This window comes from Coptis chinensis, chromosome 2 (assembly GCF_015680905.1).
Source record: "Coptis chinensis isolate HL-2020 chromosome 2, ASM1568090v1, whole genome shotgun sequence".
Classification (NCBI taxonomy): Eukaryota; Viridiplantae; Streptophyta; class Magnoliopsida; order Ranunculales; family Ranunculaceae; genus Coptis; species Coptis chinensis.
Genome location: NC_141457.1, coordinates 6,754 through 31,662, shown reverse-complemented (window position 1 = coordinate 31,662; position 24,909 = coordinate 6,754). Strand labels below are relative to the sequence as shown.

Here is a 24,909-nt window from a genome sequence, read left to right as displayed (position 1 = left end):
AACATATCCATTTTTACAATTTGTTTCTCTTTGTGAAAATGTAAACAAAAAATACCAGTTGAATATATTCCTTCTTACTTTTTTTTTAGTTAGCAAGTCCGGACACGTGTTGCCACTAAACAAAAATCAAAAGAAAAAAGTAAAATAAAAAGAAACCCGGAAACGATTGTTTCTTGAATATTTGATGTCCTCAGGTAACCCGAAACCTTCTGTTTAGGACAGGTAATATTTTCTTTGTCTTTGCCAAGATCGAGCACAACATGATCAGAACACTTTTGACCTCCCACATTGCTCACTAAATAAGAAGATGCCAAATATTAGAGACACTTACTCACACCATTCAAACAGATGCTATAGTGTGCCTATCAACATCTACACAAAGTGCCGAGTTTAAACATGGGATTGCAGTAGCTCTCTCGAGATCACTATTATGTACCATAACATTGAAATTTGAGAGCCTACAATCAATTGGTCTTGCGCACTATTCGAAAGTTTACTATATGAATCTAAAAATTAGGTTGTAAGTTACAATTTGCATCTAATATTATTAACACTAACATTGAATAGCAAATCTTGAAAGGAAACTTTGTGTTTACCATAATCTATGGTCTATGGAATGTCACTTATCTTCACATGTAGGTTCATGTTCTATACCACTTTGTAGCCTCCCCCGCTCTATCCGATTAAGTACCTGAAAACATAATAATAAAAGGGTAATCAAAATACTGATTTTAAACATGTATCCGAAGGTCATTGAGGAGCTCTACCCATACCGACTTTTAGATAAAATTATGACGTCTTTGCCCCATCCTTTTTCTTGGAAGTTATTCTTCATATCGGATACCAAACACGTGAGACCAAACGTTTAACTATTACTTATACTCACCAGTAATCTCCACATGAACAATTCCCATTCCTAAAATGATGGAACCTTGTCGTATCTCTAACAATGATTTCCCGTCTTTCGATATCTGAGATGCACTTTATGGCATTGTGGCAGTCCCCGCAGATTCTAAGATTCTTAAACACTCGAATTCGAGTCCTCGGAGGTGAACTGATCAATCCAAATGCAACAACCAGTTTCACAGTGCCTCATAAGTAGCATCTCTTTTTGTTCCTCCCCAACATCGCGGCAACGCAAAAATCAAGATCCGGTTTGTACCACGCCAACTTCATACTCTTCTCCAACTCATTTAACTTCCGGTGTATTAAAGCTAATTCAGGGATGTAACCTTGTCTCCTCGATCCAACTCATGAACCACACTCTTTATTTCTATCTAACTATACCCGGACTTTTCACCACCTTATTGTCCTTCATCAATTGCGAACTCTGCCAACTTTGGTCCCATTTGTTCATCGCACGTAAACATTAGCAAGTTGAACATAACCTCGCAAAGACTTGTCGGACCTAGATCAAGCAAGTTTTGAGTTGCATACTCAGCCACCTTTGAGTTCTTGTGTGTCCTACAGGCGCCTAAAAGAGTTCCAAATATTGCACAATGTGGTTTAAAATGCATTCTCTTTATCACTTCTACCACTTTGTTTAGCAGACCAGCTCGACCAAGAAGATCAACTATACATGCATAGTGATCTGGCCTAGCTTCAATCCCATACTCAGTTTCCATACTGTCGAAATACTAAACCCCAAGATCCACTAACCCAGCATGGTTACAAGCCGATAAGACCACTACAAAGGTGATCCAATCGGCTTGACTCTTCTCCTATTCATCTCACCAAACAGCCCAAGAGCCTTCCTACCAAACCCATGTTGAGCATACCCAGAAATCATCGAATTCCAACTAACAGTATCTTTTTGCCTTACCTCCCCAAACAACTTTCCAGCATCATAATGAGTTTAAGAGCCACATTGAGGTTTAATGAGTAGCAAAATCCAATGAAATAGCAAAAAATATAAATAATAACCCTTGGATCCTCAAATTTGTTAATACTTGCCATACATTTGTTTCTGTAAATCAAATAATTCACGCAAATAAAAAACAACTAATTATAATGAAAAAAAGCACAATACCAAAATCAGTATAGTAGGTTGCAATTGCCCAGAAAATGTAATTGAATGTCATAACTACAAACAACAAAAATGAATAATTGAACAATGAACCATACCTAGCTAGTACAGGTTTCACTTTGTTACTCAACAATCTGCAAACATTCATTCTGCAAAGGGGTCCTGCAAAAGATAACCAAATTAAACCATGACACCACCACTCAAAACCCAAATTTGCAATGCATATCCCCCGAAATCATCAAACTAATACCCATAATTTAAGAAAAGTGATGAAACTCATAGAATACCGCATCAAATGATTCATAGAATACCCCAAATAATCATTTATGCCAACCAAATGAAATCCCCATAACTGAATTCAATAAACCCAATCTAAAAGCACAAAACTCAATATAATTCACATCATCCATGATACCAAGTTTGCGTCTTTCCAATACCCAAATACATTTGCCTCAAAACCCACACCAAAATAATCAAAGTTAACAAATCAAAATTTACCAAATTAAAGAGTTTTTTTTTGTTGTTGTAATTATGGCTTGTGAAAAATTTAACAAATTCCATTCAATACTATAAAAGTGATGGTCAGAATTCACTCACCCAATTCGCATCCATCTGGTAAAGAAAAAACTGATTTTATCGATTTCAAGGAGAGTGGCATTTTCAGGGGATTTGCAAGCAAAGAGTTGGGAGAAAGTTTCAAATCTAGGAGCGAGCTCTCTTTTACTGTTTGCAAAAGAGGTGGGAGACCTAGAGTCGAGATTGAAACGGAAAGGTTTTCGTGTATTTATTTGTGGTAATTAAAGTCTTAGTTTATTAAATAACACAATTATTGCTAATTAAATGACATTAATAGTAATGCGTACAAATGAGAATGGTGTGGATTTGGTTTTCTAATATACTCCCACATGAAAAGACTGATTGTCCCTATTTAAAGGTGTTAAGCAATTGTTTTATTTAAGGACAATATCGGTACTGAAAATTTATAAACACATAAAGAGACAAAATAGTCCTCATTAATAAATAGGCATGCATCTGATTTTATTATGGGTTTATTAGTGAAAACCCCCCATTTTATGACATACTTTTGTGTTTACCCCCCAAATTTTGAATCATCACAAAAGTCCCCCCACTCCGTCCTGGCCCCGTTCAAAAATCATCCATATTTGTTCTATTGTCTAAAATACCCCTATGGGGTAAACACAAATATATGTCACCTAGACTAAAACTTGTAGCTACTAAGTCATGCGTGGTGAGCCCATCCGTCCCAAACCCAACCCAAGAGGCCTCCTCTAACCGTGAGCCCGTTAAGCCAGAGCTTAATTTGGGTGTCCAACCCGGTTTAGCCAATTCGATTTTAAACCGTCTGATAACAGAAAGAACAACACTTTTCATCTCCACCAAAGCCAGTTCTTTACCCAAACAAACCCTTAATCCGGCTTGAAAACCAGGAACTTAAATGGACTCAAGCGAAATGGAAGACATTAATGTGGAGAAATCCTTACAAGAAAAGCCCCGTTAATCAACCACCTCTCGAGCTTGAACTCAAGACAACTGACCCCAAAGTTCTTCCATTCGCCCATAGCATAAGGATGATAAGTGACACGTGTCCCTTTCTTAACAAATGTACCATCACGGAGTACATCATCTTCTTGAGCAAACTTTGAATCAAATTGTACAGTGGATAAAGTCTCAAACACTCATACAACGCTACCGCTTGTAAGTAAGGCATGCCTCTTAACTGCTGAGAAGAACCAACTCCTTCTTGACTCGGTCCCATGCCCTTATTCGACTCAATCAAAATTGCCGATTCCACTTCCGGATTTTGACTCGATCAAACACTCAATCACCACCACCACAATTTGTTGTCCGAGTCAAATTGATGAGGAGGAAACAGAATAGATTATGTATCATACCCCACCACCATCACAGCCCAATGTCAAATCATGGTTAAAATGTTGCGAGAATGTTTATAGGGTTGCGAAGTTCGTGGGTTTGGATCGCAAGCTTCACCAAATGAAGATGGGGAGTGGAAATAGTTCTAATCTTAAACAACCCATAATGACATAATGACGTACATTTGTGTTTACCCCCGAGGGGTATTTTAGACAATAGAACAAATATGGATGATTTTTGAACGGGGTGGGGGGGGGCTTTTGTGATGATTCAAAATTTGGGGGGTAAACACAAAAGTATGTCATAAAATGGGGGGTTTTCACGAATAAACCCTTTTATTATTCATCAAAGGTATTATGCGTCAGAAAATGTCATGGATGAATTTAAGAGGCCACGATCATTATAGATATACTAGTAGTAGAGATATTGACTCATTTTGCGAACATTACTCAGCATTTTTTTTTTCTTTCTCAATTATTACACGACATTAAATAATATAATAATTACATAAAATTATATAAAATAAAATAATCTGACCTTCCAATCCAGAAAGAAAGAGAGGCACCAAGAGTCTTAGCACATAAAACACAAATGACAGCTGTAAAGAATTTGAAAAGCTTCAAAGAAAACAGCGTAAGGCAAACAAAGAGAAAGTGTTACAGTGTGAATCAATACGTAAATGGCTATTGCCCAAAACCCCAAATGATCTGATAAATCACGAAACAGTTCCAATATTTCATCTTTTTCGAATCCCAATTTCTTGTTCAGTGATCTTCATTAACACTTCAGAACTTCATAAGCATAACCCAATCAAACAATTTAAGTGCTTTTTATAACTATACTAATAACCAGACGAAAACAAAATAAGTGAAGCTAAGTACCCTAATTATTACTTACCATTTTCAAAGCAAGCTTCCTTCCACAGATCAAACAATTTTGTGCTAAAATATTGAATAAAGGTTTGTCCTTTTCGGCACTACAACAACTAACTTTAAAAACCCTACGAGATCGAGCAAAAAAATATCTTAGTAGTCGCGAATTGAGCAAGATAGAGAAGAGGAAGAAATGGATGAAAGAAGAAACGAGGAGGAAGATGAACACTTACATTGACAACAATATTAGCAGCAACAACAATAACTAACACCAAATTTTCCTCTTTTTGTTTACTTTTTTTTTTCACTTGAGGGGTAGTAGACCTAATGAGTGTGAAATGAAAAAATCCAAATGGTTTTCTGTTTTCTTTTAATTATTCCCAATTTTGCTATTTACTTTTTCTATCACTCGTAACATTTGTATAACCGTTAGTTAATATATCTAATATACGTCACTAAATAATTTAGATAATTTACTAACAGTTACTTAGTTTTGTAACGGAATGCTAACTGTTATTAATTTACTAACGGCTATGTATGTGTTACAAACGAAAAATTGCAATTGTTGGAAAATCCCTATTGTGGTGTAGTGAGGGATATGAAGATGCCCTAGGGAGATCAATTGCAACTAGATTGGAGTATGAGTCATACTATCTAGCGTTAGATGATTATGATACCCTTGAATTTGATTCAAGTGATGAAGATGAAGATGGTGTTCAAGTACGTGGTGAACTTACGGAAGAACTATCCTACATTTAATCCCAAGATTGACATGAAAAAAATTGAACTAGAGGTAGGGTTGAAGTTTGCAAATTGTGAACAACTAAAACAGTGTATCAAGAATTATGTTGTGGCATTTGGATATCCACTTAGATTTAAGAAGAACAATTGCAATAAACTATTAGTTAGATGTGCACCTAACTGTGGATTCAGGTTGTGGGCTTCATACATGAAAGATGAACACACTTTTCAGATTAAGACACTCAAGACTGTACAAACATGTGTGAGACATTGGAATATCATAATTGCTAATTCAGTATGGTTGGCAAAAATGTATTATGAGAGAATACTTGATAATCCTAAGTGGAAGTTAGCAGATTTCCAAAGAGATGTGTTGCATAACTATTCTTTGCATGTGAATTTAATGACATGTTCTAGGGCTAAGAAGAAGGCATTATGTGAGGTTGAGAGCACTTTGAAAGAAGTTTATGCTAAATTGAGGAGTTATGCAGCAGAGATCTTAAGGTCAAATCCTGGAACAACATGCAAATTTGAAGTAGAATCTAATCCTACAAATGATGCTGAGGTAACGTTTGAGAGGATGTATTTGTGTTTTGATGCAATCAAGAAGGGGTATAAATTTGGTTGCAGACCTGTGATAGGTCTTGATAGGTATTTTTCGAAAGGATTTTGCAAAGGTTAGTTGTTAACTGCAGTAGGAAGAGATGGGAACAATCAAATGTTCCTAATTGCTTGGGCAGTTGTAGAATCTGAAAGCAAGAATAGTTGTAAGTGGTTCCTTGGTTTTCTACTGAGTGAGCTTAACATTACTGATGGGCTTGGCTTGACAATTATTTCATATCAGCAGAAATGACTTATTATTACAGTGGAATACCTTTTGCCTCATGCTGAGCATAGAATGTGTGCAAGACACATTTATGAAAATTTCATAAAAAAATATATACAGGTATAGTTTAATTTTTCGTTCCATTAGTTTATAATTGAAAATCACGTTGTTTCTTCATTTCACTATATTATATATTGTATAGGCACCCAACTAAAATCCTTGTTTTGGAGAGCTAGCAAGAGTTCTACACCTCAAGAGTTTGAAACAGTCATGAAAGAAGTAGAAGTATTGTGTCCTGAGGCTGCTGACCATCTAAAGAACAAACAAAATCCTATGTGGTGGTGTAGGGTTTTTTTAGTTTTTGGAGTAGGTGTGATGTTGTGGAGAACAATATGTGTGAGACTGTTAACTCCACCATTGTTGAAGCAATGCATAAGTCAATTATTGGAATACTAGAAGAACTAAGGGTGAAAAACATGGTTAGAATGCATAAGAAAAGGGAGTTGTTCACAACTTGGGTTAACACCATAACTCCTTATGCTAGGAAGAAGTTGGAGGAAAACAAAGATGAAGCAAGGTTCTGGCAACCCCTATTTGTTGGTGATGGACAGTTTGAAGTGAGAAAGAGTAATGGTGATGATTATGTTGTTCATATAAAGAAGAGGAGTTGCACCTGTAGAATGTGGGAACTTAGTGGCATTCCATGTGCCCATGCCATATCAGCTATGTTTCTTTCAAAAGAGAATCCTGATACTTTTGTTTTGAATTACTTTCGCATTGAGAAAATACAAGAAAGCATATGGACATTTCCTACATCCTATGAATGGAGAGAGGTTGTGGCCTACAACTTCTTATTCAACAATTCTACCTCCTAAGGCTAGGAGGATGCTAGGAGGCCCGATGAGATAATATCGCACAACTTGTTTCCTTGTTGCTGCCCTACCTTTCTTTCCAAATGTGTGACAATGATATTATGCCTATATATGACCTCTCTCATGAATTCATACCTTGGTTGATTTTTGGTAAGCAAGAAAAGGTTGTGTAGATGCATCAACAGGTGCTAAACAATAACTATTCCAGGGGATTCATGATTCAATCGTGAAAACTGCTCATTTGCACCACCAGTTACGAACACCATAGCAAAATTTAAGAAAAGATCATTTGATTTAAACTAAGAGATAGGAAAGAGGAAGTGAATACCCATACCTGATTGCTTCTCTTATCCATGCCTTTTAAGTTTTTTGGGGAATGCTTTAATTATGAGCGGAGATTTGAGAGAGAGAAAATGCATACGAACAATTAGAGGCAATAAACTCAGGTAATGGTAATAAAGTTTGTATTGGGAATATCAGGAACGGAGAACACGAACCAATGGGTTACTTTTTTTTTAATTGGGAAACTGCGAAATGGTGTCTTATTTTCTAAAGACATTGAGTTTTATAGTTCTTGAAATATTTTAAATTACTGATTTACCCTTCGAACGTGAAGTGTAGAAAATTTCCTGGGTGAAACTTTTGGGTACCCTTTTGTACCAAAAGATTGGGTTAAAACCGAAAATACCGGAACTAATAAACGGAGGCAAGTTTTCCCTATATATATATATATATAGTGATAAAATAAATTAAAAAACAAAAATAAAATAACAAAGCATACCTTAAGTACATAGAACTTGACATAGTGAAAGTGGAGGTGTTTTGCTTTTGGAATATAAGATTTCCAGAGAAAGGGTACAATGAGTTATTTGGGGTTTCATGTTGTAGTACTCCTGCAATCTGAAAGAGAGGAAAAATAAAATAAATAAACAATATTCTTTAAAAAAAAAAAAAAAAAATCAACAACACCAATGAAAAAGAAAAATCATAAAGACAAATTAGCCATTACAAGAACTCAGAAAAATCTACAAAAAAAATAAAATTATAGAATAAACAAATAAAAAAATAAAACATGATTGAGGAAACATGGTGCACGACATAAAGAATGAAAATGGAAAGAAATATGGACACAAATTTGTCAAGAAAGGTAGGCGTTGAAGAAATCCTACCTCTACTCATTTTATAATAGGATTTGATATAGAGGAATATTAAGTCTTGTACTAGCTATCAGGCTCAGTTCGCAGGGCAGGCCATCTTCATAATTGTGCACTTTCTCTAATCCAAGCCCTTATGCCGAAAGCCCTTTCATAAGTAACCCGCTAAATGAAAAGGGACTAGAAAAAGAAATCTACAGAATTAAACCCAATAACGTGCATCATCTATTTAACACGATCTTTTGATAACCTAGAAAATTAATCAAGAAAACCATCTTAGTTTTGTCCAAGACTCACAACAATTTAGGATGTGTAGAGCAAAACACTTGGCTTATAAATCACTAAGCCAATCTCAAAGCAAAGATTTTCCTTTCACCACGAAAAAAGAAATAAACACAACACCCGAAAATGGCCGAAAACAACGATTAAATCCGTCCTAAATTGAGATTTCACGATGGGAAATAATGTCCCAGAGTCCGTCGTTAATATTAACGACCAGAAAAAGCGTGGTAAGATGAATTAGAATTGCGACGGGTGTGAGACGGTTTATGCCGTTGGTATAGTTAGGACATTCAAAACCGTCGTAAATTTCCTTCACATTTGAACTGCATATTTTCAAAACTAGAACTCAACCAGCTGTCGTAAATTTGTGTCCTAAGCTTAGGACATGCATTTCCGTCGCCATTTCATTTTTGGGAGTCAATTAACGACATTGTTCCTCGTCGTATTAGTTTAAAGTAATTTTTTTTTAATATTTTTTTTTTTTTGGGTACACTAGTTCAGGAATCAATCCCACCTAGCAATTGTTACAATCCCTAGCTTTGGTGCAATAGGCTAAAAAGATTTAACCACAAAAATCTTTCCTAAATAGAGGGCATGCTAAAGAATTTTAGAAGCATTAGTGCCTGCATGTACTTTAAAGGCTAAAAAGAAACAATGAAGCATAACTCGACACACGCTAACCATGTCTTTTGAAAAGCCAAATGACATCAAATGAGATGAATAAGCTAAAGATTAATTAGAAAAAGCTACAAAGATGGTTCGATACGGTTGTTGTTAGCCTTTAGTTTCAAGGCATTCATTTTGGAGACTAAGAACACATATAGATGAAAATGTGCAATGAAATATTGGCCACGGCTAACCCCCTCCTTTGTATGAGGGTGAAACACATCATGCATAATTTTGGTGCAAAAAATTGTAAGAAGCACGTAAAAGAACCATGCTTACCTACAAATCTATCAACTCTTTCCACAAAATTTTGACACGTAACGGATGTATAACTCAAGCATAAGAACTCAAATTAGGAACTTGCTTGAGCATACCGGATTTCTAATTTCTATGTAGCAAATCTCTGTTTTAGGTAACAAATGCAAATCTTTGCAAGAATTTTCTAAAACAGTAAATTATATGATTGTGCTCGAATTTTTCCCCGAACATACTTAGATTTTATCTTTGTAACACGTGCCCGCTTACTAGTTATAAATAATTGGAAAACAAACAACACATATAAAGTAGAAGACATAAGATAGATAGAAAAGTATACCCAAGCGATAAGTATTACCGATTTTGGGTTTAATCTCCCCGGTTGATATATATCCGCATAAAAACCCCTATTTTTCTAAAATATCCAAACCGACTAAAATACCCCCACACATAAAACCCTAGATCTCAAATTTATCTTCTCTTTTTTCTCAAGATCCTCTCTTCTTGTAAACCTTAGATATCCCCATGAAAACCAAATTAATATAGAAGATAAGATGACAAAACAACCAAAATTCTTCCTTTCTTACTTTCTCTCATTCTTTCATTTTTCTCAAATACGAAATTCTTATTTTCTTTCTCTCAATCAATTTCTCTTGAAATTTGTTGTTCTCCAACCAAACAAATTAGATTTGAGAAACAATATCAAGATTTGGAAATTTTGTTTCTTCCACTCAAAACCGGATCTGAGAATTGTCTACTTTTTAAATTCAAAGATGAAATCTCTTTGAATATGAAAGTTAAGTTTTTTTCAATTCAAAAATGAAATCTTTTTGGGCTGTTGTTCATTTCAAATAATTTTGCATAAGTTATGATCGACCTGTTTTCTCTATGAAAATTTAATTTTTCATAGGTCAAGTTACTGTATAAATTTAAATTCACATAGATCAAGTTACTATGTAAATATAAGTTTTCATAGCTCCAGTGACTATGCAAATATAGTTTTACATATATATGACTATGTAAAAATACATTTATATATATTTTGTCCGGTGTCGGAAAATTTTCAATTTCAAAAGTTACTATGTAAATTTAAGTTTTCATAGCTCCAATGACTATATAGTTTTACATATATATAACTATGTAAAAATACATTTATATATATTATATCATGTGTCGGGAGAAATTTTCAATCCCAAAAGTTACTATGTAAATTTAAGTTTTTATCGCTCCAATGACTACGCAAATATAGTTTTACATATATACATATGACTATGTAAAAATACATTTACATATAGTTGGAAATTTTCAATCCCAAAAGGGTAAAAAAGAAAAGAAAATAAAATAGGAAATAAAAACAGACTAGATTTTATCTCTTTTTTGGAAAACAGGGAGGTTATTTAACAAGACCTAAATAATAGGGAGGTTATGTGATATGGGTCGATGGGAGGGAGTTTTTACTCAACCGAATTAGAACTAAGGGGCTAAGCCTCATTTCTTGGTAAGTATTATGAGGGCCTGGGAACCACATTCTTCTTGTTGTTGTTGTGTACAGAACACCACCCAAATCCAAAAAACAAATCAATTTTGACCGACACATTAAGAATGGGAATTGGAGCTGAACGCTGAGAGTAACAATTGGAACGGTATTTCAGACTCGAGAGTGGCACATACTGACAAACATACGTACCCTTGTTTGGTTTTGGGTCACAAAATCCGGGTCAAATGTTTGGGTCGGGTCCCAGTTCCCAAAGACCCAAAGACCTCACACCAACTCCAAGAAACAGACAAAAAAAAACAGAAAACCGCCTCAATAACCATAATAACTAACTAACTGATCGACCTGACACTCACAACGAAGAACAAGACTTCATCTCTTTTCTCTATTTCTCTCTCACGTCACACACCAAATAACAATACTTCATCTCTTTTCCTCTCTCACACCCAAGAACAAGCTAGAACAATGCTTGTTCACCTTCAACTTCAACAGAGACATAAGAGCATAACCAAAAACTAATTCTCTGTCACTTCAAACTTCTTCTTCTTCTCCAAGAAACTATCCATTGCCTCAGTTCTTCTTCACCAATCAAAATCAAGAAATAGCCATCAACTCCATTAATGGATTATAACAAGAATCACCGGAAACACACCACTGCTTCATCTTCATCATCATCATCAGAGAAACCCACTTCAAGTCCAGCAATCGGAACTATCAGCCGGGCTATTAAAGCGGCCGACCACCAAGAAAGCTATAGAAGTTCTCTTTATGAATTCATTCCTTCACTACATAGGGATCATCCGAATAATGCTCTAGTTCACCGCGTCGAGGCTGAGGTGTATGCAAGAATTGAGACTTGGAAACAGAGTAGAAAGAGTCTCCAACTTCCATTGAGCGGAAAAAAAGATTTTCTCACACTTGCCATGGAATGTGCAAGAAGAGCCACTGTCCTTGCCCCATCCTCAATTGAGTACGCTTGGTATCTTGCGCATCTTCAGTTCGCAGTTGCCCAAGAATCCATGCTTTTCAATGACTACCGACTCTCTATTCAATTATCCAAAGCAGCCCTCGCCATTGGCGATGCGAGTGACGATCCGTCTAAGGAAAACCTGCTTTTCCCGCAAAAACCGAACCAAAATGCCCAAGAAAGAATCAATCTCTTGAAAGCTAAACTCTCATACATCATTGATACTTCGACTTCCCACATGCACCTGATGCGAAGCAAGTCTTTGGACTACTGGCTAGGTTCAAGTCGAATAATGAAAGTCGGCCTAGGTTGCCTAAAAAATTACTACGAAACGCTAGGCATCGATTCTGCCCTGCAGCTCATCTTGGAGTCCCTCTCTTTTGCGGCTGAGTATGAACAATGGTGTTTTTGGGTATGCTGCATGTGTGGGAAGAGGCTAGTTCATCCACACTTGCTACACGACCATGTTTGGCAAACCCACCTGCCCATAATATGTCCGGCTTGGCGGTTGTTGATTGGGGGATCTTGGAAAAAGGTGGAGACTCGTGCTGCAATCCAGAAAATCGCCGTAGAGGAAGACGCTAATGTTGGCTTGATTCCTAATGAGAAACTTGAACTAGTTCTGAAATTTCTTCACGAGTTATCCAGAAAAGTTGAGGATAAAGGTGTTGTGGAAAGAGTACTAGGCACTAACGTCTCTTTTTGGGAGTTAAATGAGATGATTCTCCTCGATGGAGAATCCTTATGCATCTGTGTTGGCGAAGATTTAATAGTGGGTGATACTTGTCAAACAACTGAAGAAGTACTTGTGTCATGGACAAGTCTAAGAAGCCAATGGAATCATCTTGGAGAAAACCTTTTCCAAGCAATTCAGAACTGTAGTAATAATATGCAGAATCTGTTGGATAGAAAATGTGACCAGTCAAGCTACAAGGAGGCTTTACATTCTCTGCTGGAACTCTGCCACAAGGAGACCAAGCTCAGCAACAGACAAGTCATTGAGACACGACTAGAAGAGCTTGTGCAGGGAAGGGACTCAGAAAGTTGCACTGTAATAAAGTCCAAATTGGAAGCGCTCTCAATGCTACTTAACTTAGCCCAATCAGTTGAGGAAGAAGAAGTGGTCAAAGGGCTTGGCACGGACACTGTCTTCTTAGAAGCTATCAGGAGCCTACTTGAAAATGTAGAGTTAGAGGTAAGGTTCTGTTAGAGATGTTATTAGTCTGTACCAAGACAATTTTCTCTCTCTTTCTTTTCTCCTCTGTTTTCTCTCCTCTCCTTCTCTGTTTAGGTACCTTAATTCTCAACTAGTTCATTCTTATTTTACTGAGCACTTTGCTTTTATACCGCTTTGCTTGACCACCATTTCCACTTGTGCTGCAGCTCGCAAAAATTGACGCAAGTTTAATTGAATCAAATGGAGAAATTCTGGACTTAGCTGACAAAATCACATCTTTTGCTGCTGATGACTACCGAAGAATCCTCTTCCCACTCGTAAAAGTCTATTTGCATAAGCAAATTGAAAGCTTTGCGGAGGTGTACGCATATTGGAAGCCGGAGCGACCTTCTCCGGAACTCCTAAGCAATCACTTCACGGGTTTTCGTTGAAGTTTCTGTCACTCCTGCGGTCTTGTACATTGATGATCGACTTTCAGTCGTTGGAGCTACATAATTGTAGTTTACAGTAACAGGGTGAAACCCAAGAGTCGTGACTTTTATTTTGTTATGTTCCTTGTTTTTAATGTTGTTATGCTTGGGAGTCGTACTTGAGTGTTGAGGGTGTTTTCTATTATGGGTTTTGATGAGTGATCATAGATATGTGCTTCTGAACCATATGTAGTTTCTATAACAGTGATTGCTCTTGTTGTTGCATGCTACGCACATACGAATTCATTAGGTTGAATGGATAACTAAATACCAAGCAGTCAACACTTCTGGTTTTCACTCCACACTATTTTAAGTCAATCACTTAATCAGGCAAACAACAAAATACCTAAGGAAATTGAAATGAATAAATGAAATTACCGGAAGAAGGAAAAGTTGATATGCCGCATCGCAAAGCAAGGCAAGGAGGATGGTGAGAAATCTTGGCGATGTCTTTTGTTTGGACTGATAGCTGTACTGCTTGTTTGTGTTGTTAAGCTTGCGATCATAGTTGAGTGTTGAACACATTTTAAAGCTTTATAGTTGCAGTGTGATATTTTCTATTTTCAACTGAAGAAAAGACCAACAATCTGCATAATACATACTCATCTACTGCCTTAGCTCATTTTCCAAGATGTTTATATTTGCCAATCAATAAACTTGTAATAGCTGTTGGAGTTACCCCTCACATGAGGAGAGAAAGAAGTTCGCCATTTACGTGGAAGAGGTTTGAGAGCGCCGCCAGTTGGTCTTGCCCTTGCCCACTGCGCCATGCCGTGAACAACTTACAAGATATTGAGGGCGCGCGGCGCCGATATTGGCCTTGCCCAAAGGCGCCCATGTCTATTTTAATTTTCGTCGGTTTGTTACGAAGAACCGCGAGATTGCGGGTTACTATATAAAATGTAAAACAAGGTTTTGGAAAACCTAAGCAACACGAACCAAGGCAACACAAGAGAGAGAAAAAAACTCAATCTTGAAAGCAATCAAGATTGAGAGATAACCTTTACAGAGGGACAAGCCCAGAAAGAGAGGAGTGATCTAGTAAGGTGAGAGACAGAAAAAAGTGATTGTAATCTTCTTTCCCACTTTATAAAAGGATTAGCTCTTGTGGAAGTAGGCACCATTGGCCGAACCACGGTATATCTTTGTGTTGTGGTATGCTTGTTCTTCTTCTTTGCATTATTATATGTTGTTAATAGTTGTTTAGAGAGTTGGGCATGTTAGGATAGTTGTAGCGGATATTTAGAATTTGTATGGAGACCAATGAAGGCAAAAGAATGAACATACCTTTTGTCCAAATAGAGCAGTAAGCTCGGTAATGGAAGCAGAATCAGAATCGATTAAAGACACTGTCACGCCCCGAGACCCAACACACATCCCGAGGACGTGAAGATGAATCTCGAGGCAATCGCTATCCCGATTCTAACGAAATTTCGGCTGAGTTTCCTTTGTTTAATCGACGTTTCGTATACAAAAACCTATCATAAAACCTGTCATAATACCTGGACATCGCATAATTCATCCTTCCAACCATATATATATATATATCTAACAACCATATATATACTACTCTTAACTTTAGATACTACAGGGATATGACTGTATATCTACAAAACAAGGAGAACCGTTGCCAAATACATCGATTGTTACATCAAAATGACCTTGCTCTCTATATATACAACAAAAGAAACTAGTCTCTCTCTATACAACCAAAAGAAAAGAGCTATGCTCTCTATATACAACAAAAGAATAAACTAGACTATCTCTATATAACCCAAAATATGAACTTGACTCTGTCCCTCGTCAAGCATGGGGGAAACCACCCAAATCCCCATAACCATCATCCTCGGTGGTAGGGAAAGTCTCCTCTACAACGGGCTCGGCTGAAATATTAATGTAGGATGAGCAAAACAACTATGCCCAGTAGAAACGCACATAACCAATAAATAGTTTACTTATAGAAAACATTTAAAACATGCAGGGTTTCCATAAAAGTATTCAAATATCGTGACTATATATATACATCACTAACTAGCAGAAATCATCTCGACATGCTTCATTGATATACAAAATAGAGTTTTTCACAATCATCATACAACTATTGTGGCCGCTGCATCCTATTAGAATGGTGAGGGTACGACCGGTACTCGGCCCCGAACCACAGGCAAAAATCTCGGTTCAAGACTTTCGGTGTGAACCATGCACCATTGTTTTTCTCGATTTTACCTGAGAGGAGCCGAATGCCGTTGTCGTGTTCGTACACACAAAATCCCCAAAGCTTTTAGCGGTCGGTGGGCCCTTTGACCACGACCCCATACCGGCCGTCACCTAACTTACGGTGGTCAACCGCTTCGACGATCTATGACCGGTCGATCCCCGACACACATCCGAGTGGACTAAACTCTCACTCAAGGCTAAACCTCATCGAGGTAGCATGTAACCTCACACAAGCTAATCCCCATACAGCGTGACATGTACAAACATGGTTATCTAGAAAAGTAGAAAAGGAATTCCCGGACTACATCCAGTGATGCATCCCTTTAAAGGTGGCCTACCACCTCGAAAGGTGTACACCACAGTTGGAATCCTAGAGCGAACTGCCGTCTCCGGAAATGCGACAATAGTTCCTTCTTTATAGGAATTCACAATTCCTTTTCTAAATCCCCTCGTGATAAGCATAGTAATATATATATATATATATATTCGTATTACCGATTATTTCCAAATACTATAGTTACATATTTAGTTTTTCTCTTAAAACTGTTGGTTCTGTATGTGTGAGTTCCTGGATTTCCCACAATCGAGTAAACGCAACCTATGACTCCCAAACGGGCCAGTCATAGTAAATGACAACCGATGATTCCCAAACGGTGAATCATCGTAAATAACAACAACCATCCCTGGGACAATCCAGAACCTCATGCATAGTTATAAACAACCGGGTAATCCTTACCCGCATTACAAAATCCATCTCTCTGTCTCATTACAGAGACAAGAGACGAGAACCCTTCCCAAAACCAATTTTACTCTTTTAACAAAGAAAACAAATCCCCGCTACCCAGATTTCACAAAAAACCCATTTCACCCGAAAGTTATCCATATACTTAAATTATATCGAGGAAAACTACAATGCAAAAACATGAATATCATATATACATGCATGGTTGATACGCAAACTATCTCTTATCATTTTAAGCAACTCAAATCTTGCATGAAAATAAGCAGACTATATATTCGTATGTAGGTTCCTACCTTAGCAAACTCCGTTCTTCTCAAGCCCACTTAACCGAATCGAGCCCACTTAACCGAATCCACTCGTATTTACTCCTATAACATCATATATATACGTAGATCGTTAGAGTTTATCAAACTAACGAGGAAATTCTTATCTAATGTAAGTCGAGAAGAAATCTCGACGCTAAGAATTTGGTTTCATTCGTAGCTAACAGAGCTACAGGCCATTGCTAGCACTGTTCCTCTGACAGGGCTCTGTAGTCATTTACAGCCACTGTAGAACCGCACGTCCATGCCAATCATATCTATCAATCCACTAACAATTATGATTTTTTTTTCCCAACTCTAACTACAACAAATTCCACTCTTCAATTCACATTAAATCCAATAATACCATGTGGGTGCTCTTTCTCACTCACTCAATACTCAACATGATCTTAAACAAGTGTGAACTAACATCAATGCTCTAAAATTGATTGAATATACCGAAATCCTTACCAATTCAGCAAGAATAGCTCCTTAGCTTGCTTCTCCACCAATTTTGCAAGATCTACTTCTCCAAACAAGCTACTGCCGAATACCACACCACCCCATATCAATTATCTCTCATCAAATACAACCAATTAAATCGAAATCGAAGCCACACTAGCGATTTGAGAAGAATTTACTCACCGTCATTGGATACTGACGACGAACTTCCAATCAATTTTGAAGCTCCACACTTTGACTCTTGTGTTTACAAGAGGTGGGTGGCGAGAATTTTTGGTTTAGATTGATTGAATTTGGGAGAATCGAGTTTTCTCTCTCCTAGGTTTTCGATATTGGCTTAAATTGGAGAATTGGGTGCGATTTTTATTGTTTTGGTGCGATTTTGTCTAATTTTTAGCCAAAAGACCATCCTACCCCTTACCTTCTAATTTAGCATCCAACAAGGTTTTGAATCCCCCGCTCTCGCGTGCAACGCCCAAGTTTGCGCACGCGATACCAAAATTACGACGCTGTCGTCGAATGACTTGTCCAGTTTTTAAAGTTTCCGGTTTACAGGCGACAGACTCTTATTGACTATGCAAGTATTTAATTATGCGCACATGAATTTACCCGGTATCGAATTATTTTATCACGTATTATTTATCTTCTTTTTGATTTTCGAATATTCTAAGTAGCCAGTTATATGAAACCTTAGAATTTTTCGAGAGGTTTTCCTGAACTAACTTGGTTTTCTCGGTCGGTGTTAAATAAATTTATGTTACGTCAGGTTAACCGTCTATCTGACTGGCCAAGTACGTAATCGCCCTAAGGTTCAAGTGTCTTTTACTAATTTACCCTTAATAATAATTTAGGACTTTACAGACACGTCCTATCTCGTTGTCATCACCATAATTACTAGAATAGTGGCTTTGTTTTCACACAGTAAAAGCCTATTTAGTTTGCCAGTATTAATGGAGAGAAGAGAGAGTGAGAATTGGAATCTCTGAGATAACCTACGTTGGGTTTTCTATTCCCAATATATAGGCTTAAAAGGAGATATGGTTGTTGTTTATCCGGATCAATCTCTCTAAGTGTTTTAGATACACTAGAGATTTGAGTCCTTATCCAACACACTTGTGGACGTACAACCCAAATCTTACATCTCCCACTCATCTATGGTGGTACTATTATACCATTCTCTTATCCAACTACAACATTGCAAACTTCATATAGAGAAAGCTAAGGCTAAGAAATTCATTGACGAGCTGAAACCGTATATGCAGAGCAAGATGTCGGTCCTTCAGATCGATTCTTATGCTGAGGCTGTGAGAAGGGCTCAAGGCATTGAAAGAGTTGATGATCAGTTATTGCTGCAGGCAAGAGGTTGGAAAGGTAAGACAATCGACATTTCGTAGTAAGTGGATATGGGAAAAGAGGCGGGAGTTTATCAAAGGCGATGGTTCCGGGTCGCAATGATGTATGTATAGGCGGTCATCCAAAGATAACAACAATGGGAGGGCACCACCGCATAGGGGGTTTGAATGTGGTTAGGCCAAAGCCACCAGAGTCTACCGATTCGTGAGACCGATGAGTGGATCACGATGGCACCGAGGGTACCTCGCCTTCCTCGCACTGAGCACCAAAGACAAAATTTTTGGCCTCCGGGTCAGAGAGCTAGATTGCAATCTGTAATACCGCAAAGTACACAGACAGGGCGAGAGGGTGTGGTTTGCTATGGTTGCGGTGAAGCTGGGCATATCAGGCGGTTTTGTCCCAAGTCCAATTCGGGGGTGGAACAGAGACCACATGGCAAGGTGTATTATCTAGTGCCAGAGGAAGAAGTTGTGGATATTGATCCAGTCCAAGAGGAAGCCACAGTGTATAATGCGATGGGGGCCGATATCAGCGCTACCGATCAAGTAGTTGAAGGTATGATATGTTTGTTTACACATAAGGTGCATGTCTTGTTTGATACGGGTGCTACTCATTCTTTCATTGCTAAAAATATGGTTGCAATACTGGGGTTGGATGTAGTTAACACCGGGAGGAAGCTTATTTTATCCACTCCGTTGGGGAAGAAAACTATGTTCTTCGAAGTGTGTCACCATTGTGCAATCACGGTAGGTGATAATGAGTTGGTAGTTGATCTAACGGTGATGGACATAAAAGATTTCGATATTATAGTAGGGATGGATTTTTTAGGGAAATATCATGCCCAGGTTGATTGTTTTGCCAAAACGGTGACGTTTAGAGTACCGGGACAGCCAGAGTTTGTGTTTAAGGGGATTAGAAATACGGTATCTCGAGTTGTGGATGCCAAGTCTGACTTCAAGTATGATAGATACGGATTGTTAACTGGTCTTAGTCTCCAAGGGCCGAAGTTCGAATCTTCCGAGCTTGTTCCCGTGGTTCGTGAGTTTGCGGCAGTGTTCCCAGATGCATTGCCGGGATTGCCTCCACGCGTGAGATAGATTTTGTAATAGATCTATTACATCGAACGCCGCCTATTTCGATGATTTCCTATCGAATGGCTCCTCTCGAATGAGAGAACTCAAATCCCAATTAGATGAATTGAAAAGATTGGGATTTATAAGGGAAAGTCACCACCGTGGGGAGCACCGTGTTATTTGTGAAAAGAAAGATGGGTCTTTTCGCTATGTGTGGATTATCGGAAGTCAATAATTTGACTATCAAGAATAAATATCCGCTGCCTAGGATCAATGACTTATTCGACGCTTAAGGGTGCCAAGTATTTCTCAAGATAGATCTCGTAACAAGCTACCATCGATGAGAATTCGAGAAGAAGATATAAAGAAGACGCCTTTCGAACACGGTTAGGGCATTTTGAGTTTTGGTGTTACCATTCGGTTTGACAAATGCGCCAAATTGCGTTTATGGATCTCATGCACCGAAAGTGATGTGGAAATACTTAGATCAATTTGTTATCGATTCATAGATGACATTTTGATTTATTCCAAGACTAGGGTCAACATAAGGAACACTTGAGGATTGTTCTCCAAACCTTAGTTGATCATCGCCTTTATGCCAAGTTTAGCAAGTGTGAGTTCCGTTTGAATGAGATGAAGTTTTTAGGGCATGTTGTATCGAGAATGGAATAAAAGTTGATCGCTCAAAGATAGAGGTAGTGAATAATTGGTCGACCGACCGACGCCGACGGAAATCGAAGCTTCTTGGGATTGGCAGGTTATTATCGTCGTTTTGTAGAAGAATTCTCTAGCATAGCATCATCCTTAACTAGATTGACACAGAAGGAGGTGAAGTTTGAATGGACGGAGGCATGCGAAAAAGCTTTTCAAGAGCTAAAGACGCCATGATAACATAACCGATTTTTGACTATTCCGATCCGAGAAGAGTTATGTGATTTATACTGATGCCTCTAACACCGGATTAGGATGTGTTCTAATGCAAGAAGGCCAAGTGATAGCGTATGCGTCAAGACAATTGAATGCCCATGAGAAGAATTATCCTACTCATGACTTGGAGTTAGTCAGCGATTATTCATGCCTTAAAAGATCCGGAGACATTATGTGTATGGTGAAAGATTTGAGATATTCTCCGATCACAAGAGTCTCAAGTACTTGTTTTCGCAGAAGGATTTGAATATGAGACGAGGGAGGTGGGTTGAGTACATGGAGGACTATACGTTCTCATTGCAATACCATCCGGGTAAAGCAAATGTAGTTGCCGATGCATTGAGTAGGAAGCGAGAACATGTTTGTGCTCAGATGATGATGAAGGAGTGGCAATTGCTAGAGTCTGCTGCTTCTTATGGTTTTGAAATCACGGGAAATGGAAGTGGAGATCCTCAGAAGTGCTGTTATTTAGCACAGATGACAATGACGGCAGAAAACACCTTAGTCCAGGAGATTGTGAATGCCCGTAATACATCGGGCGATGGACCTAGGTACCGAGGATATGTGGAGAATGCCGAGGATGTCGATTGGGAAAAACACGGAGACGAAAGTATCAGATTCAGAGGAAGAATTTGGGTACCTTTTGATCACTCTTTAAGGAATGATATCTTGAGCCGGGCACATAGATTGAAGTATACAATTCATCCCGGCGGTACCAAAATGTACGAGATCCGCTACCGTCCGTTTTGGTGGCCGAATGAAGCTGACACATCATGAATATGTGAAGAAGTGTGCCACATGCCAACAGTGAAAGCGGAACACCATAGACCACCTAGTCTTCTTAAACCTCTTGAGATTCTAGAATGGAAGTGGGAGAATATAACCATGGATTTTGTATCCGGGTTACCGAGGACCAGTGAGGGAATGGATTCTATATGGGTCATTGTTGATAGGCTGACCAAGTCTGCCCATTTCATACCTGTTAAGACTACTTACTCTGTTGAAAAGCTAAGTAGAATCTACATGTCAGATGTACTGAGGTTGCATGGGGCATCATTATCGATAATTTCAGATAGAGGTACTCAATTTACCGGTTCATTTTGGAGAAGCCTTCAAAGGGAATTGGGAACCAGACTGAAATTCAAGATCGATTTCATCCGCGAAACCGATGGGCAATCGGAAAGAGTCATTTAAATCATCGAAGATATGCTTCGGCTTGGCCCTTGATTTTGGGGGTAGTTGGAAAACTCATTTGGCGTTATCGAGTTTGCTTACAACAACAGCTACCAATCTAGTATTGGTATGGCTCCGCTTTGAAGCGTTGTATGGCGCACCTTGCAAAACACCTCTCTGGACCTGAACCGAGATAGTATTATGTTGGGGCCAAAGATGGTTAGTGACACCACCGAAAGATTAGAGTGATATGGAATCAGTTGCTCACAGCCCGAGTCGCCGTAAAAGCTATCGCGGATATATAGGCGTGGACGCCCCTTGGAATTTTATGAAGGTGACAGGTATTTTGAAGGTATCTCGAAGAAGGGAATTCAGAGGTTCCGGATGAAAGGGAAACTTGCACCTAGATATGTGGGACCGTTCCGATTATTCAAAGATCCTGGAGTTGGTGTATAGGCCGGAGTTACCGGAAAGGCTATCATGTGTCCATAACGGGTTCCATATTTCGATGCTACGCAAGTATGAGCCGGATCCCCTACTTGTTGTCGATTTGGAATCGTTGAGTTGAAGAAGACATTACCTATCCGAAGGGCCAGTTCAAATCCTAGATAATGAGAGAAGAGATTGAGGTCCAAGGAAATTCCATTGGTAAAGGTCTTATGGAGAAATCACAACGCGGAGGAAGCAACATGGGAGAAAGAATCCAATATGAGGCAACAATATCTAGAATTGTTCGAGAACTAAGGTATGATTTAATTTCGAGGACTAAATTTTCTTTTAAGGAGGGTAGGATGTAAAGTCCTAAATTATTATTAAGGGTAAATTAGTAAAAGACACTTGAACCTTAGGGGCGATTATGTACTTGGCCAGTCAGATAGACGGTTAGCCCTCGACATAACGAAATTTATTTAACACCGAATCGAGAAAACCAAGTTAGTTCAGAAAACCTCTCGAAAAATTCTAAGGTTTCATATAACCGCTACTTAGAATATTCAAAAATCGAAAAGAAGATAAATAATACGGATAAAATAATTCGATACCGGTAAATTGCAAAGATAATTAAATACTTGCATAGTCAATAAGAGTCCATCACCGAAACCGTAAACTTTAAAAACTGGACAAGTCATTCACGACAAATAATTTTGATTTGGTATCGCAAACAAACTTGGGTGTTGCACGCGAGCGGGGATTCAAAACCTTGTTGGATGCTAAATTAGAAGGTAAGGGTAGGGATGGTCTTTTGGCTAAAAAATTAGACAAAATCGCACCAAAACAATAAAAAAATCACCCACCTCTCCAATTTCAATAATCGAAAACCTAGGAGAGAGAAAACTCCATTCTCCCAAATTCAATCGATCTAAACCAAAATTCTCGCCACCCACCTCTTGTAAACACTAGAGTCAAGTGTGGAGCTTCAAAATTGATTGGAAGTTCGTCATATCACAAATGGCAGGTGAGTAAATTCTTCTCAAATCGCTAGTGTAAACTTCGATTTCGATTTAATTGGTTGTATTTGATGAGAGATAATTGATATGGGGTGGTGTGGTATTCGGCAAGAGCTTGTTTGGAGAAGCAGAGCTTTGGTAAATTGGTGGAGAAGCAAGCTAAGGAGCTATTCTTCTTGACTTGGTAAGGATTTCGGTATATTCAATCAATTTTAGAGCATTGATGTTAGTTCACACTTGTTTAAGATCATGTTGAGTATTGAGTGAGTGAGAAAGAGCACCCACTTGGTATTATTGGATTTAATGTGAATTGAAGAGTGGAATTTGTTGTAGTTAGAGTTGGGAAAAAAAATCATAATTGTTAGTGGATTGATAGATATGATTGGCATTGACGCATTTGGTTCTACGGTGGTCAGAAATGACTACGAGCCCCTCGGGAGGAACAATTGCTAGCAATGGCCTCAGAGCTCGTTAGCTACTTAAACCAAATTCTTAGCGTGAGATTTCTTCTCGACTTACATTAGATAAGAATTTCCTTGTTAGTTTGATAAACTCTAACGATCTACGATATATATGACGTTATAGGAGTAAATAATTTGGTGGATTCGGTTAAGTGGCTCTCGATTCGGTTAAGTGGGTTTGAGAAGAACGGAGTTTGCTAAGGTAGGAACCTACATACCAATATATAGTCCGCTTATTTTCATGCAAGATTTGAGTTGCTTAAAATGATAAAGAGATAGTTTGTGTATCAACCATGCATGTATATATGATATTCATGTTTTGCATTGTAGTTTTCCTCGATATAATTTAAGTATATGGATAACTTTTGGGTGAAATGGGTTTTTTAGAAATCGGGTAAATGAATTTGTTTTCTTTGTTAAAAGAGTAAAATTGGTTTTGGGAAGGGTTCTCGTCTCTTTGTCTCAGAATGAGACGAGAGATGGATTTTATAATTGCGGGTAAGGATTACCCGGTTGTTTGTAACTATGCATGAGGTTCGATTGTCCTGTGGATGGTTGTTGTTATTTACGATGATTCACCGCTTGGGAATCATCGGTTGTCATTTACTATGACTGAATCCGCTTTGGGAGTCATAGGTTGTGTTTACTCGATTGTGGGAAATCCAGAACTCTCACACATACAGGGGAACCAACAGCTTTTAAAAGAAAAACTAAATATGTAACTATAGTATTTGGAAATAATCGGTATATAGTATATATATATATATATATATATATATATATATTACTATGCTTATCACGGGGGATTTAGAAAAGGAATTGTGAATTCTATAAAGAAGGAACCGTTGTCGCATTTCGAGACGCGTTAATTTCTAGATTCCAACCGGTGTGTACACCTTTCGAGGTGATAGGCCACCTTTAAAGGGATGCATCAATGGATGTAGTCCGGGAATTCCTTTTCTACTTTTCTAGATAACCATGTTTGTACATGTCACGCTGTATGGGGATTAGCTTGTGTGAGGTTACATGCTACCTCGATGAGGTTTAGACGCCGAGGG

General features: G+C 38.1%; 2 protein-coding genes and 1 long non-coding RNA gene across 3 annotated transcripts; 2 read left to right on the top strand and 1 right to left on the bottom strand.

Annotated features, from left to right (window-relative positions):
• Window positions 1–1,408: 1,408 nt before the first annotated feature.
• On the bottom strand, window positions 1,409–5,135 carry LOC147514194 (uncharacterized). The gene is made up of 3 exons (XR_015213169.1): window positions 5,025–5,135; window positions 4,817–4,919; window positions 1,409–2,188 (listed from the first exon to the last, which is right to left on the bottom strand). It is a non-coding gene; the product is annotated as an uncharacterized LOC147514194 (long non-coding RNA).
• Window positions 5,136–5,328: 193 nt separating this feature from the next.
• Window positions 5,329–7,233, top strand: LOC147514193 (uncharacterized). Its single transcript, XM_086595032.1, has 4 exons — window positions 5,329–5,511; window positions 5,624–5,832; window positions 5,950–6,183; window positions 6,729–7,233. Exons 1-4 carry the CDS (start codon window positions 5,329–5,331, stop codon window positions 7,231–7,233), a joined length of 1,131 nt encoding a protein of 376 aa, XP_086451158.1.
• Window positions 7,234–18,999: 11,766 nt separating this feature from the next.
• LOC147514192 (uncharacterized) lies at window positions 19,000–19,869 on the top strand. Its single transcript, XM_086595031.1, has one exon. The coding sequence runs from the start codon at window positions 19,000–19,002 to the stop codon at window positions 19,867–19,869; it is 870 nt and encodes a 289-aa protein (XP_086451157.1).
• Window positions 19,870–24,909: the final 5,040 nt, after the last annotated feature.